Source organism: Quercus suber, unplaced genomic scaffold (genome assembly GCF_002906115.3).
Source record: "Quercus suber isolate HL8 unplaced genomic scaffold, Cork oak 2.0 scaffold_320, whole genome shotgun sequence".
NCBI classification, from domain to species: Eukaryota; Viridiplantae; Streptophyta; class Magnoliopsida; order Fagales; family Fagaceae; genus Quercus; species Quercus suber.
In genome coordinates, this window is record NW_027069774.1 from 286374 (window position 1) to 300729 (window position 14356).

Sequence of the window (14356 nt, forward strand, 5' to 3'; positions counted from 1 at the left end):
ATCGAGTCATCTTGTTGATTTTGCAACACTTGGAAGTTAAAGGATGAAGGTTGGACACGTTGGGAATTTGGTGGACGAGGGTCGTGTGATCTCATCATTAGCCATGGAGGCGTTTCCTTATTGGTCCCACTTGGTTGAGGTCGACGGGTCTGCACCGTTTTCCATGGGATGTGAGAATGGTCATTCTCAGCCATCCCATTATCCCCACATAGAGCGACTGCATGAGTCGACGTGTCCGTGGCTCCTTCTCTAGCTTTGGAGCAATGCACATCCTTGTGCCCTACTTTCCCACAACGGTAATAGAGCTCCAGAACGTTCTCATAAACAATATCTTGCCAAAAGGAACCAATTTTGACACGTTTAGGTAAGGGGTTGGCCATATTAATTTGAACACACGAGCAAACCTCCCCTGAATGGCAGAATTAGTCACCGTATCTAACGTAAACGGATCCATACCGCGGTACGATGTTTGTAACTTTGGCTACATTATGGTGAAAATCTGCCTCCCATGCCTGAACATAGAGGTACTGTTCTCCAGGGGCAGAGCCACGTTGCCCCTTGGGGGGGCCGTGGCCCCTGCACAAAAAAATCCCCCAATGATGTAAATCTGGCCCCCCCTCCTATTTCTGTTCAATTCACTCTTAGGCCCCAGCATTCTCTAGTTTCAATTGTAGGCCTCTTTTATCCTCTAATAAAACAAAACATGGCCCACTTATATTTAAATACCCAAAGGCACTACCCAACAAAATAACACTTTATCACCCATTCTCAAACTCAAAATCAAAACCCTTTCTTTTGCTATTCTTTTTATTCTCTTCTTGTCTTCTGTGTACACGCCACTGCCCACTCCACTGGTACCAGCAACCCCTAAACAAAATAAAACCTCAGCTTAGCTCTTTTCTTAAACTCAGTCCTCACGATCCAAAAAAAAAAAAAACCTGACCATTATTTTCTTTTTTCTTGCTTTCTTAAAATAAATCATTTAGAGGGTGAGTTTTCAGTTTTCTTTTCTTTCTTCAGCACTACACCTTCATCTCTTTTTAGTGTTTTTTTTTTTTTTTTTCTCAACTATATACACTTACTTAAATATTCACATGCTCTTTAATTTTTTCATAGATTTTTAGAGAAATATATGATTGAAGGCATGGGAAGGTTGTTTGTGATGAGTTTTGAAGGGAAGATCTACTAGGCATTGCCACACCCACACGATCCACACCCCATCTTTGCACTTTGTGAAGACAAAGTTTCAAAGGTAATTTTTTTTTGATTTATTACCTATTTTTAATTAGTTAGATATCATGTGGCAGTGAGTGTTGTTAAATTGTTTGGTTTATATTGTGTACTTGTGTGTTTAATTTTTGTTTTTGTTTGAGGGGTTATTCTTAATTTTAAAAAATTAAAATACAGGAAAATTTTAATAATAGGAATGATGATGGGTTGACTATTTAAATTATAGTGGAATTTTGTTTTTTCTTGGGTATGAATAACATCCATATAACTAAATAAAAATTTCTAATTAAAATTTTATTTTTTAAAGTTCTTTTCTAGTTAATATGATAGTTTATATAGAAAATGAAATTGTTGGGACTTTCACCATGGAAATGATTATGGATGAATTCTATTCCATGAAAAATCGTCGTCAGGCATGATTTTGATGTGAAATGTTTTTTTTGTGTGGATATTTTGTATATGTTTACAATAAACTAGACAGTTTTTGCTGTTCTCCCACCAACCAAGATCCATCCATGAGTGCATGGTGATAGTCCTTAAGCACCTCAAATTTCATAATAAAGAAACCGTACCCAATATCAATTAAATTTATATTACCTGTGGGGTGCCATATACCTGCTAACCTGGTTTGGAGAGCACAATACCCTAGTTGTTTGCCCATAAGTTTGAGGCTGACACTAGTTTGCCATAGCCTGGCCCGCTTGCGCTTCAATTCTGTGGACATCGGGATTTCCCATGTGTCGTCAGTCATGCGGTCCTCCTCCCTGTGTTGCTCATCGTCCGTCCCTGGCGACATATCATCTTTGGTTTCAGTTTCAGATTGCTCATCAACTTCCACATCACCTTCACCATAATCTGTATCTTGCATGACAGCATCCTTGGTTGCCTCCGCATATGCTTTTTTTTCGTGAGTTGTCCTTCAGAAAACTGCTCTCGAGGTCATCGGTTTCATAGGACGAGTTGTTAGTATGTGTTATATTATTGATTGTCTCAAAAGCTTAAACTGTTAGGAAATGGTGAATTTAATCACTTAACCATAAGTTTAACACTCACCCTCACTTGTGGGCCTAAACTTCCCCTTAATAAGTGGAGGCCCAACAAGTGGGAATTTAACATTTTAATGGAAGGTAGAGTAAAGCCAAGGATCGAGCTTAGGATCTCCTGCTCTGATACCATGTTAAATTAACGGTTGTCCAAAAAGCTTAAGCTATTAGGAAATGATGAATTTAATCACTTAACCATAAGTCTGACAGTGTGCGTTTCCATTTCTATAAGAAAAGCTCTCCTTTTTTTTTTCTTTCTTTCTTTTTTTTAAATGCTTCAATTTGAAACAAAATTATTGAACCACTCACTCGTTTGAAACTTAACTACTCATGCGTCTTTACCTTATACAAAATATGCATCAAATTCAGCATACATTTCATTCATTGGTGCAGCTTACATGGCATAGCCTTAGCCAATCACTGGGCTAGCATGGATATGATATGATAAACCTAATTGCCAAACGTATTGGATTTATGGAATGGGCTACGTACAGACCTGATTTCAGTTGCGCATCAGTGCATCACCTAACTTTATGCATCTACAATCAACTGCCTCAATAATAACTAAATTGGATCTCCCTGATGGACTTTGCTGGGAACAATTTTGGGCTTTGTGTACAAAACATTTTAGGAGCGTCCCTACTCAATTTAGAGTTTTTTTTTTTTCTTAAATATTTTTTGAATTATTTGATTCACCGATGAACGTTAATTATTTATTTACAAGGAGTGAGAGAGGGAGGAGCTAAATCCAAATCTTCTCATTAGAAGAATCAGACAATACCACTAAATTATGGGTCCCTGGAGTTTTCGGGATGTCTCATTTCTCATAGATATCATTTTTTACTTTAACCCCACCAATCAGTGCAGGTTCCTCCTATTCATGACTTTGTTTGGGCTTTTGGGAGAGTTTCTGGACCGTATTGGATGAAGAACATAAGATTTAGTTTTGATATCAATAAAGTCCACTAGACTAGATAAAGGGCTTTAAGCCTGTCAAGCTAGGCCTTAAAGAGTAAGAGATGCGGTCTGGAGTGGAGGAGAGGCCGATTTACTAATTTGTCTTCGAGAATCGTTGACTTCCCTGGATTCTCTCTTGCTCTCAAACAAGCATTTGTATATTGCTACTTTGAGAATTAGGTAGATTCTTATCAATGAAAACTTAATTAAACAGATACATTTGTGCATGCCTGGGTGAGAGAGAGAAACAAACCAAAATAACCAAACGGCTGTCCTAATAATCAATCTGAATCACCAGAACTTCTTCAACTTACAAAGCTTTACCATACAAAAAAGGATCTATGATTGTTGGTTATTATTAAGGCATTACCATATGGTCCATATTCACCACCCTTGTCATTCTCATAAGTACAACCGAATTATATTGTAACAAAACAAGCGCTCAGATCCTCTACATGTTGCCACTTTCAAGTACACAACGTAATAATTACTATTTGCTTCTTCTTTTACAGAATTAGTACATATCCATATGATAAATTACTAGTTGTTCCACAAAGCTTAAGCTTTTAAATAGGAGGTAAAATGGAAACATGATTCCAACTCAGGCCACCAGCTTTGATACTGTGATAAATTACCAAATATCCCAAGAGGTTAACTGTTAGGAAATGGTAAATATAATTAACCCCATATTCATGTTAGATGTGCCTCCAAGGTCTTTCGGCAAGGCTTACACATTCACTGTATCTATAACAATCAACAAGATGATCAATCGTCAATCCAGCAGCTTGCATGAAGGAATACACAATCACTGGCCCAACCAACCGAAATCCATGCTTTATTAGTTCCTTGCTGACAGCTTCTGCTTTTGGTGTCCTTAGAGGAACATTTCTTGGGTATCTATACCGGTTGATCACTGGTTTGTGATTCACATGACCCCACATATAGCTACCAAAAGATCCAAATTCCCTCACAATCTACATTTGAGGTCATAATTGAGCACAATGAGCAACCTATCAAGTACTATATTAACCAGCTGAGGAAATATGCAAACGAGTCAAAAATTTTAAGCTTGCCTTCAATATGCATTTGGCATTGTCTAGAATGCACCTCACTCTGCACTCTGTTAACATGATAGCCTTGTTGGAAGCTATATCTGTAATCTCTTCCTCCCCCATTTTGGCAACAAAGTTAGGATCAAATCCGCCAAAAGCTTCCCTATGTCACAGAACAAATCAATATTTTCAATCCCACATTGTTCAAAATTATATTAACATGGCTTTTCAATTTGTAAAACAAGTAATTTTAAGCTGTGCAAGTTTAATTCAAGTGGTACAAACACTGTTACCTGAATAGTTCCCTTCTTTTGAGGATTTCAGTCCAATTGTAGTCCATCAACATACCAGACATTGCAAGTAGCTCAAACAATTGGCTGTTGATAATTTACCACTTTAAAATTGGCAAATCACTCCATAATTAGTAGTAGACTTCCATTCAAAAAAGTACGAAGGACTTACTTGTCATCATAAACTGGAACTCCCCAGCACTCATCGTGAAATGCCACGTAAACTTTATCTGCATAAAACATAATCAGTTCTAAGTAGAATTTCTTTATTTTGTACCAAGAATGCTAAATAAAGAATTGCCATAAAAGCCATGATTTCAACGCAAGGAGTTTCAAATTTATAATTTCAACAGAAGAATTACCATAATATGCTAAATAGTTCCCTTCTTAATTTATGATGAAAGCTAGGTGACTTTCTTCTTTGTTAAACAAGTTTGAGTATTCTTTTCTTTTTAAGCAAATTCCACATCCCAAATGCTATGACAATGTTGAAGCAATTGAGCAATAGGCTCAGGAGATTATAGAAACAAGAGCACAAGTATTTTAGTTTAGGAGCAGCCGTGTGAATCTTATAGCCTTCAAATTCGTTTGACACGAATGTTTATCACATGCCATACACAGATACGCTCTACAGACACTGCAAGAAGCTATAGCAGTTTGACATGAACGTTTATCACATGCCATACTGTCTACAGACACTGCAAGCTTAATATATATATATATATATAGCTTCTTACATGCTAACAAAGCCATATCCATTCCATAATGCTTGAAAAGTAAATCAAATGTTATTGGAAATTGATAAATTAGTATTCTAAAGCTTACCGCTATTCTTTGTAATCCAGTTGCACCTCCTTAATTCCCCAGTACTAGTATCCTGACTTTGCTGCTTCACGGTTTTTGCCCAGGGGGCTTCTCTTCTTTCAGATGGTGCAATCAGTCTTAATGCTAAAGAAATCTTCTGGTTCAGTGGAGTAGTAGAATCTGTAAGCGAAGAGTCATTCGAGTTCTGTGACAAAGACAACGATAAGGATGATAGGGAGGACAACGATGAACCGCTTCTCTGAAGCCCAATTGGGTAAATTCTCTTAAGGTGTTTGGACAAAATGCTTTGGCTTGGCTTCTCTTTTTCTTTCGAGAGTTTGTTCCTCTCCAAATCATGTCTTCTTGTGTTTGCTTTAGACATGCTTGGAGAAGATGAAAGTTTAAGGTTTAATTAGGATAGATGTAAAGGTTGGTTGAGAGGGGTTTTAAAAGGAGTTGGTGCCATGATGAGCAGTACTTAAACGTTGGTTGGTGAAATGTGAGTTTCACAATTATGGATTACCATTTGCTCCTTAGTTTTTAAGCAAAATTTGTAAGAGTATACACAATTGGAATCACATCAATTTTTTTGGGGAAAGCATAGTTTTTAAGCAGAGTATAGCAGGCTCCCAATGTATGCATGTACCCTGACAGACTGGACTCATATAAGGACCAAATGAGCCATCTTTTTTCTTCTTTCTATTTTGTATTAATGGTCAGGTACACTCATCCTCAAATATCTTATTTAAAAATTAGTTAGGTGAATTAAAAACTTCATGTTTACATCACACATCCAAATATTTAGGCCAATAAATGTTTCTCTGTAATTATTGCTGGAATGTTTCTTTCTTCGCATGAAGACACAGAAATCACAACCAACCCTACCCTTATTAACAAAAGGAATAGGGTGAAAATGGAGGTGGACTTGTAGCTGTTGTGCTATTGGTAGTCCCCAAATCACAGAAATTAACTCTAATAATAACCCTTTTAGTTGTGGTGTTTGTCTCATTGTAAGTGTAATGGGTCCGGTTTATTCTTAACTCTTACTCTTTTCTTGTGTCCTTAAGGTATGAGGCATACCTGTTGCCTGTATAGACAAAGATATGCCATCCTATTTTTTTTTTTTGGATGAAACAAAGATATGCCATCTATTATTCTTAGAACTGTTCCCCATTTGATTTTATTAAAATATTTATGGGGTTATTTGGTAGCAAGGCCATGTATTCAAGGTGCAAAGGGGTCACTAATGTGCCCTGCGCTTCAATTCGCAGAGAAGATATTTTGAAACTCTAACTAATCTCTATACACCAACAATCTCTTCAAAAAGCAATTTTTTTATTTATTTATTTTACAAACAAGGTATCCAAGACCTCTTCAGCGCTCTTGTCCCCCACACACACCAAATTATTACTTATTATAGGAAAAAATTAAAAAGTTTTGAACCCAAAATCTCATATATCTACCATAATATTCGAACTCTGAGCATAACTTTTTGAGATGCTAAACACAAGTCTTAAAAATTACAAAGACTAAGTAAACAATGTTTATTAAATTTTAGCACTCCCTTGTCCCCTCTATGAAAATTTATAGACCAAACGCATTTTCGATGAAACAAAATTTTTTTTTTATAAGATATCTAGTATCAAAGGATGACTACAAGTGTAGGGCACTTTTTAACATACGTTATCAACCTAAGATTAGGAATACTTTTGAAAGATAATTATGTTTATTTTGCTAATTTAAATTTAAAATATGCATACTTTTGCAAAACTTCATTCGTTGCATGTGGGGTGGAGGGAGTTTTAATGATATCAATTGATAATGCAATTGATTATATAATCAGATTAAATGACAAACGCTTATGTGCGTACCCAAAATATGGTTAATGGGCTCAACCTTTACTTGGGCTTACAATCTATTTATGTTCTGGGCTTTGGGTTTCCTACTAGGGATGGTCCTATGTTTTGAGACTCAGATACACCCTCTTATTTTTACAAGCCCTTCCCTTTATCTCACAGGGCTGCTCCTTTTTCTTCCTCAGTCTAGTCACTCTTTTCTCCCAGTTTTTCTTCTGAATTGCCAACCCCCACTTCTCAATCCATTCTCCTATTTATAGCTCAAGGTGAGTGGAGGTGTTATGATTACTCCCTCATTAATGTGAATGGGGGTCCAATTCCATCGTTTCTAAGTAGGCGCTCCATCGGGAAAGGTAGTAATGGCATTGGAACTGATTCCCACCTCCAAAAACCCGCTCAGCAGCAATATTCTCGAAGGCACTGCCGGGCAATCGAGTACAGGGTATCTTCGAGCAATGATACCCTCGACCAAGTTGAAGATGACTAGAAGGGCCTTTTTGTAGGTGTCCAAGACAGTGCAGTCTTATCTCAGCTCTTGAGCCCAAATTGGTCCCTAAGGTGCCAGGATCGAGGCTATAGACCCAAAATGGGGATGGGGAGATGTACTAGGCTACCAGGCTAGGTCCCTAGGCCTAATGGGCCTGGCGCCCTAGCGCCCATACAATAGCCCCCCCATGATTCGTGCTCGGCTATCGAGAGTGAATCAAGGACAATCCGTGTGGTGCTAGTGACTCCTCAGGAAGCCCAACCGTCAGCTACTGAATGGACGAGGCAGTCATCAATACTTTCTTAAAAGGAGTGCTATGCCAAGCTGTCACATTTAACCGTTATCATATTCTAACGGTTTGTGACCCGAGCCCATGTGTGTAGGTGTTACAGACACAAGCCAGAAAGGTTTTCTTGCCTCCTTCGTTAAATGCCTTCAGTCCTATAAATAGTTTCTCCAGATCATTCATTTCACTCTTTGCATCCTCTCTCCTTCAATTTCCTCTCTGTCGAGCATATTCCTCTTGTGCGTAAACACTTCATTCTAGATCATCACTTCCTAAATTCCAAAGTAAGTTTCCTTTACTCCCCCCCTTTTCTTTCAATTTTTCTTCATTCTAGAATTTAGGAATGGGATACTCTTACCTCCTTGCGTCTAAGGCAGCCTTGGCTAATTTTAGAGCAGCCTTTGGCGTTCCTAGAGATGTTGATATTGCTTACTGTCACGAGGGCAATATTGCTCTCCATAAACGCTCTAATCCTAATGTAGAATTTTTCCCTTTGATGGCTGTACTAGAGGGTGGGGTTAGGTTTTCTGTGGACCCTCTCATTATAGGTACTCTTAGGTTTTATGGCCTATGCCCTGACCAACTCCCCCCTACTAATTTTTACCGAGTTGTGAGTTATGTCAGTAGACTAAACCAAATATATAGGTTGCAATTGAACCATCACAATATCAGCTTTATGTATAGTTTGTGTGGCAATATTAGGTCTGATTATTATTTAAAAACTAGAGACATGTGAGTATGGCTTATATCATGCCTTCCCGATTCTGACAGAAACTCGGCGGGAGAATTCGTCCGGGTGAGCGGCAATTGGCTTGCCGATGAGCTCCACTGCCCACTTTTGCTACGTGATGTTGGTTGATATCGAGCATCTTTTACTTTTTAATTGTGTTTTACCCATTATTATTTTGCTCAAATAGGCACTAACCAACATTTATATTGTTTTGATGAAGAAAACAAAAGGTTTAGGCCAGACCTTAGAGTAGTGCATGTAAGAGACATAAATTTCATACTCCGGTCTGAAATATTTGTGCACTTTGATGGGCAGCTCCAAGCATTGCACCTTATTCTCGGCTGCAATCCTGTTTATACTACTTGGCAGCCTTTCAGGCCAACTTTGTTGGTGGATAGCCCGTTGTTGTCGTACATAGGCGTGCGGCATGCCAATTTTCTTCCACCTTCCTTGATAGTTAGTGAAGCTCAGTACCTCGGCCCCAAATATACTACAACAGAAGATCTTGCACCGGTGAGTGACGAATTGGCTGAACGTGTGTCTTGAAGCCGTAAAGTCCATGTACCCAGCGAGGAGCCTGAAGCTCCGGTCCAAGTTGCTGAGCTGACAACAACAGAATTCGTACACTCCTTAGGAGTTGAATCCGATCTCGACAAAGAAGAAATGGTGACAAGACGGACAACGACCATTGACCGATTTGTGCTCTGCGCCCAGTCAGCAGCTCGACAGCAAGAACCCCAGAGTAGGGACCCAACTCCTCCTCCTTCTCCTCCCCTCAGCTGCTTTCAGAAGAGACAACGCACAGCCGAGCAACCTGCTACATGCTCAGGGGATGCCCCATCAAGAACTCCCCCCTGAGCATCTGGTGGGATCTCTATCTGAGAGCCCTATGGTGATGTCCAACCCACCACACAGGTTGGGTCTTATGTTGCCTCCTCTTCGAGGCAGGAGCCAGGCTGGTAGACCACGCTCATGCTCGGCAACGAGCCATTGCTAGTAATAGCCGGCGTAAGGACATAGGCACAGGAAGAAGGGGGGCGAGTGGCCCAAAGTTTGACCCAAGGACTGCTGCTGCCCGAAGATGTCCATTTCTTCTCGGGCACGAATGATGAATCGCTGGCTAAGTGTTTACAGTGGCATATTATAGCAGTAACGCATTTTCCTACCCCTCTTCCATTTACTATGAAGCGTATGTATTATCCTTTTTCTTTATACTTATGGTTTTTATGCAAGTAGACCGCGTAGCTAACCTACTTTATTGACTGGAGGTTGAGGGAGGCTGCTGAGGACGCTGAACGAGAAACGTCTCTCAAGGATGTAGCAATGGCCACCGCGAAGGACCAGACCAAAGCTGCTAAGGTTGTTGAGAAAAAGGCCCAAGCATCCGAGAGGGCCCAGGCGTTGGCAGAGAAAAGAAGGACAGAGATGGAGATGAAGCTCGGGGGGACAGAGCTCAAGCTGGCGGAGGCAGAGAGCTTGAACCTCGCATAAGCTGATAATATTGCTAACTTGAAGGCAGCTCTAGAGGCTTATGAGAACAAATGGTATAACAAAGGCTTTGTTGATGCAGAAAACTCTGCGAGCCTATCATTCGCCAAGCTCAGAGGCACAGATTCGATGAGGGGTGGCTGGTCGCCCTGCAAGCTATAAGGGTTCCTGAAGATTCTCCATTAAAGAACCTCAACTAGATCCCCTTCCTGGTTCTCGCTCCCCTCAACCAAAATCCCCCAAATGCTGATGACGAAGAAGATACTCCCAGCATAAGGGAGTTGGTGCAGAAAATTGACTCCCATGTGGAGTTAGCTGACCTAGAAGTCACTAGCAACCTCTGTACTAGTGACCACCTCGAGGGTGCTCAAATCCAGCTTCCCACAATAGTTCAACCAACCAAGGACATGACTGGACAGCAAGTCAAGGACATAACCCTTCTCTTGCCCACGGATCCTTATGCTTAATATTTGGATTCAAAATCTGCATTTTTTTACTTTTTCTTAGCTAAATTTCATTGCTTTTATTTGGTTTTCCCATAGTCACCGGGTTGTGGTGACAAGACAATGGTTTACTTTTATGTTTGTCTTATTTGATTAGTCTTCTGGGTGTGATGACTAAACATTTGTCTTAGCTATTTTATAAATAATTACTACATTATTATTGCTATGTCGTGCCTTATTTATTTTTGCTTATTATTATTTCGAATGCATAGGTAGTTTAACCAAGGCCTGCCCCTATTTAGTGGCCGGGACCGGGCCTAAAAAGGTTTTCTAGAGCCTTCTGAGCCTAGGGAAAGTTAGTACTAAGACTATGCCTACTCAACAATTATGAATGACTTAGGTGTATGCTAGTGTACTTAATGAGAATGAATGCCAAACTTTCGCGTTTAAAAAGCCCTAGCAGTAGGTTCCTAGTTGCTTTATGAAACATGAATGTGTCGGGCCTTCGTCGTTAGGAAAGCTTATTATGTGGTTCCCATCTTCCTGGTAATTAAAATTAAACCAGGTAACAGGTTTTAACCTGAGTAAATTGGCAAAAAGTTTCCACCTGCTCGATTATTCGGATCAGACCAGGGAATGGGTTTCTATCCCTCTTTAGAGCAATTTGATATAAAGTTTCCACTTGCCCGGTGATTGAGATCAAACCGAGAAGTAGGGTTCTATTCTTAGAGTAATTTGATATAAGGTTTCCACCTGCCCGATAATTGAGATCGAACCGAGAAGTAAGTTTCTGTCCTTAGAATAATTTGCCTTAGTTCTCCTCGCGTTTGTTGACCGGGGTTAATGAGTTAACAATGATGGAATTATAAGTACAAATACACCTACATGGATAAACATCACCTTCCTATTAATTAATAATATGTACATATAACATTATACTCAATCCATACCCCTGTGTACTGATAATCAGTGGTAAAATTTCTTCAGATTGTGGGCATTCCATGGACGGGGAAGTGATCTTTCATCCAAATCTTCTAAATATTATGTCTTTCGCCCGCAATAGCAGTGACTCTATAGGGTCCCTCCTAAGTCGGTGCTAACTTCCTTGTGTTGACATCTCGTATTCCCTACAACCTTCTGAAGTACCAAATCCCCCGCTCTAAATTCCCTTCTTCTCACATCCCTGTTGTATCTCTAGGCAAGTTTTTGTTGATATTCTGCCAGCCGTATAGTCATCGATTCTCGGCGCTCTTCCAAGAAGTTCAACTGTTTCAGCATTAATTCCGAATTCTTGGCGGGGTTGAATCTCGAAACTGGGGCACTGCACAAGTTTATTTCTGCCAGTATAACTGCTTCCACTTTGTATGATAGAGAGAATGGAGTTTCTCCCATGGACCTCCTCGGAGTTGTTTGGTATGCCCACAGGACATTAGGCAACTCCTCTGTCCACCTGCCCTTAGCACCTTCCAATCTCCTCTTCAACCTATTCACAATAGCTTTGTTGATAGCCTTGGCTTGGCCGTTGCTCTGTAGATATACTGAGGTAGAATACCGATTTGTGATGTCGAGATTGCCATAGAACTCGCGGAAAGCTTTGTTGTCAAACTGCTTGTTTGACACTAGGGACTCTGGTACCCCGAACCTTATCATTATGTTTCTCCATACAACCTTCTTAATATCCACATCCCAGATATTCGTCAATGTCTCTGCCTCTGCCCACTTGGTGAAATAATCTACAGCTACTGGAACAAACCTTTGGTTTCTTATAACCCGAAGGAATGGACCAACGATATCTAGCCCTCACTGTGCAAAGGGTTAAGGGCTACTAATGAGATTTAAGCTCCTTGCCGGTTGGTGGATCATCAGGGTGTGCTTCTGACACTACTCACATTTCCGTGTACATTCAGTAGCATCCCTTTGCATTCATGGCCACCAAAATCCCTAAGTCATTGCTTGGTGAGCTAATGAACGTCCCCCCCTCGTGACTGCCGTGCACTCCCTCATGTAGCTCGGCCAGGAGTTCTTCAATCTTTGTTGGGGTGTAAACACTGTAGGTAAGGCCCGTCAAAAGATCTTCGATACAGCTTACGATCAACTGATAACCAATACCGAGCAGCTGTTCTGCGTATTTTTTCTGCTTCCTTCTCATTAGTAGGCACTCGATCCTCGGCTAAAAAGTCGATGATCGGATCCATTCAACATGGTTCAACTGTCGTCACTAGTGAAACACCTACCCCTGCATTGATACTTGGTTTTACTACCAATTCCACTTTTATTAATCGAGGAATTTTCTCAGTTGATGATGACACCAATGTGGCCAAAGAGTCAGCGTGCCAGTTCTGCCCCCTGGCTACCAAAACCACTCTTACACTTAGAAAGCAGTCCATTGTTTGTTTTACCAACTGTAAGTACTCCATCATCCGGGGATCCTTGGCCTCAAAGCTTCCCTGCACTTGATTAACCACCAATCGAGAGTCTGAGTAAACCTCTACTTCTTTAGCACCTAGATCGGAAGCAACTCTTAATCCGGCAAGCAGCGCCTCATTCTTGGTTTCGTTATTAGATGCCTTAAAGCCTAACCTAAAGGAATGCTCCAATTTTATTCATTTTGGGGTGATGACTACGATTCCAACCTCGGCTCCTAATGCGCTAGATGCATTATCCACAAATATCTTCCACGAGATTAACTCTATAGGGCAAACCATCTCTTTCCCCCCTCGGGGAAAACTTTACAATGAAATTAGCGAGGACCTAACCTTTCATCGAGCTTCTAGGCCTGTACCTAATGTTAAATAAGCCTAACCGAGTTCCCCACTTAGCTATTCTTCCCGTGAAATCAGATCTCTTCAATAACTACTGTAGAGGATACTTGGTCAATACATAAACAATATGAGCCTGAAAGTAGTAGGGTAGCTTCCTCATGGCATGAACTAATGCCAACACCAACTTCTCCAAAGGCAAATACCTCGTCTCAACATCGACCAAGGTTTTGCTCATGTAGTATATAGGCTGTTGCACACCCTGATTTCTCAGTAGCACTTTACTCACAGCATGTTCGGACACCGAGAGATACATGTATAAGTCCTCTCCAAGTTCTGGGGCTATCAGCATAAAGGCCCATGTCAAATATTCCTTCATACCCTAAAAAGCCCTTTCACACTCTTCGTTCCATTGGAATTCCTTCCATTTTTTTAGAAGTTGGTAAAATGGACGGCATTGATTAGCAAATTTGGAAATAAACCGGTTAAGGGAAGCTAACATACTGGTCAGTACTTGAACTTTCTTTGGATTGCTCGGTGGTTTGAGGCATTTTACTACTTCAATCTGAACGGGGTTGACTTCTATTCCTCGGTTAGTGATCAAATATCCTAGGAACTTGCTAGTCCCCACTCTGAAAGTGCACTTATCGACATTGAGGCGTAGCTTGTGCCGTCGAAGTACTTCAAACACCTCTTTGAGATCGCCAATATGCTGCATCTCTTGTTTGCTTTTTACCACCATATCATCAATGTAAACCTTGACTGTGCGCCCAATCTTATCTCTAAACATTCTCGTCATCACCCGTTGATATGTGGCCCCAGCATTCTTTAACCTAAATGGCATCACAGTATAATGATAGTTAGCATCAGGGGAAGTAAATGTTGTCTTCTCCTGATCCGCAGCAGCTAGGGCGATTTGATGATAACCCTG

General features: G+C 40.4%; 1 protein-coding gene across 1 annotated transcript; it reads right to left on the reverse strand.

The window, feature by feature from the left end:
• Window positions 1–3556: 3556 nt before the first annotated feature.
• LOC111996832 (uncharacterized) lies at window positions 3557–5823 on the reverse strand. The gene is made up of 5 exons (XM_024028862.2): window positions 5398–5823; window positions 4745–4802; window positions 4576–4659; window positions 4304–4445; window positions 3557–4204 (listed from the first exon to the last, which is right to left on the reverse strand). Exons 1-5 carry the CDS (start codon window positions 5756–5758, stop codon window positions 3926–3928), a joined length of 924 nt encoding a protein of 307 aa, XP_023884630.1. The 5' UTR covers window positions 5759–5823; the 3' UTR covers window positions 3557–3925.
• Between the last annotated feature and the right edge of the window lie 8533 nt (window positions 5824–14356).

What these genes read in the sequence shown, in the direction of transcription:
- LOC111996832 (XM_024028862.2), bottom strand. Translation starts at nt 5,758, where the DNA reads ATGTCTAAAGCAAACACAAGAAGACATGATTTGGAGAGGAACAAACTC. An exon ending in GTTCCAGTTTATGATGACAA is followed by an intron (nt 4,660 to 4,744) that starts GTAAGTCCTTCG and finishes AATTATCAACAG; the next exon opens with CCAATTGTTTGAGCTACTTG. An exon ending in ATGCCAAATGCATATTGAAG is followed by an intron (nt 4,205 to 4,303) that starts GCAAGCTTAAAA and finishes CCTCAAATGTAG; the next exon opens with ATTGTGAGGGAATTTGGATC.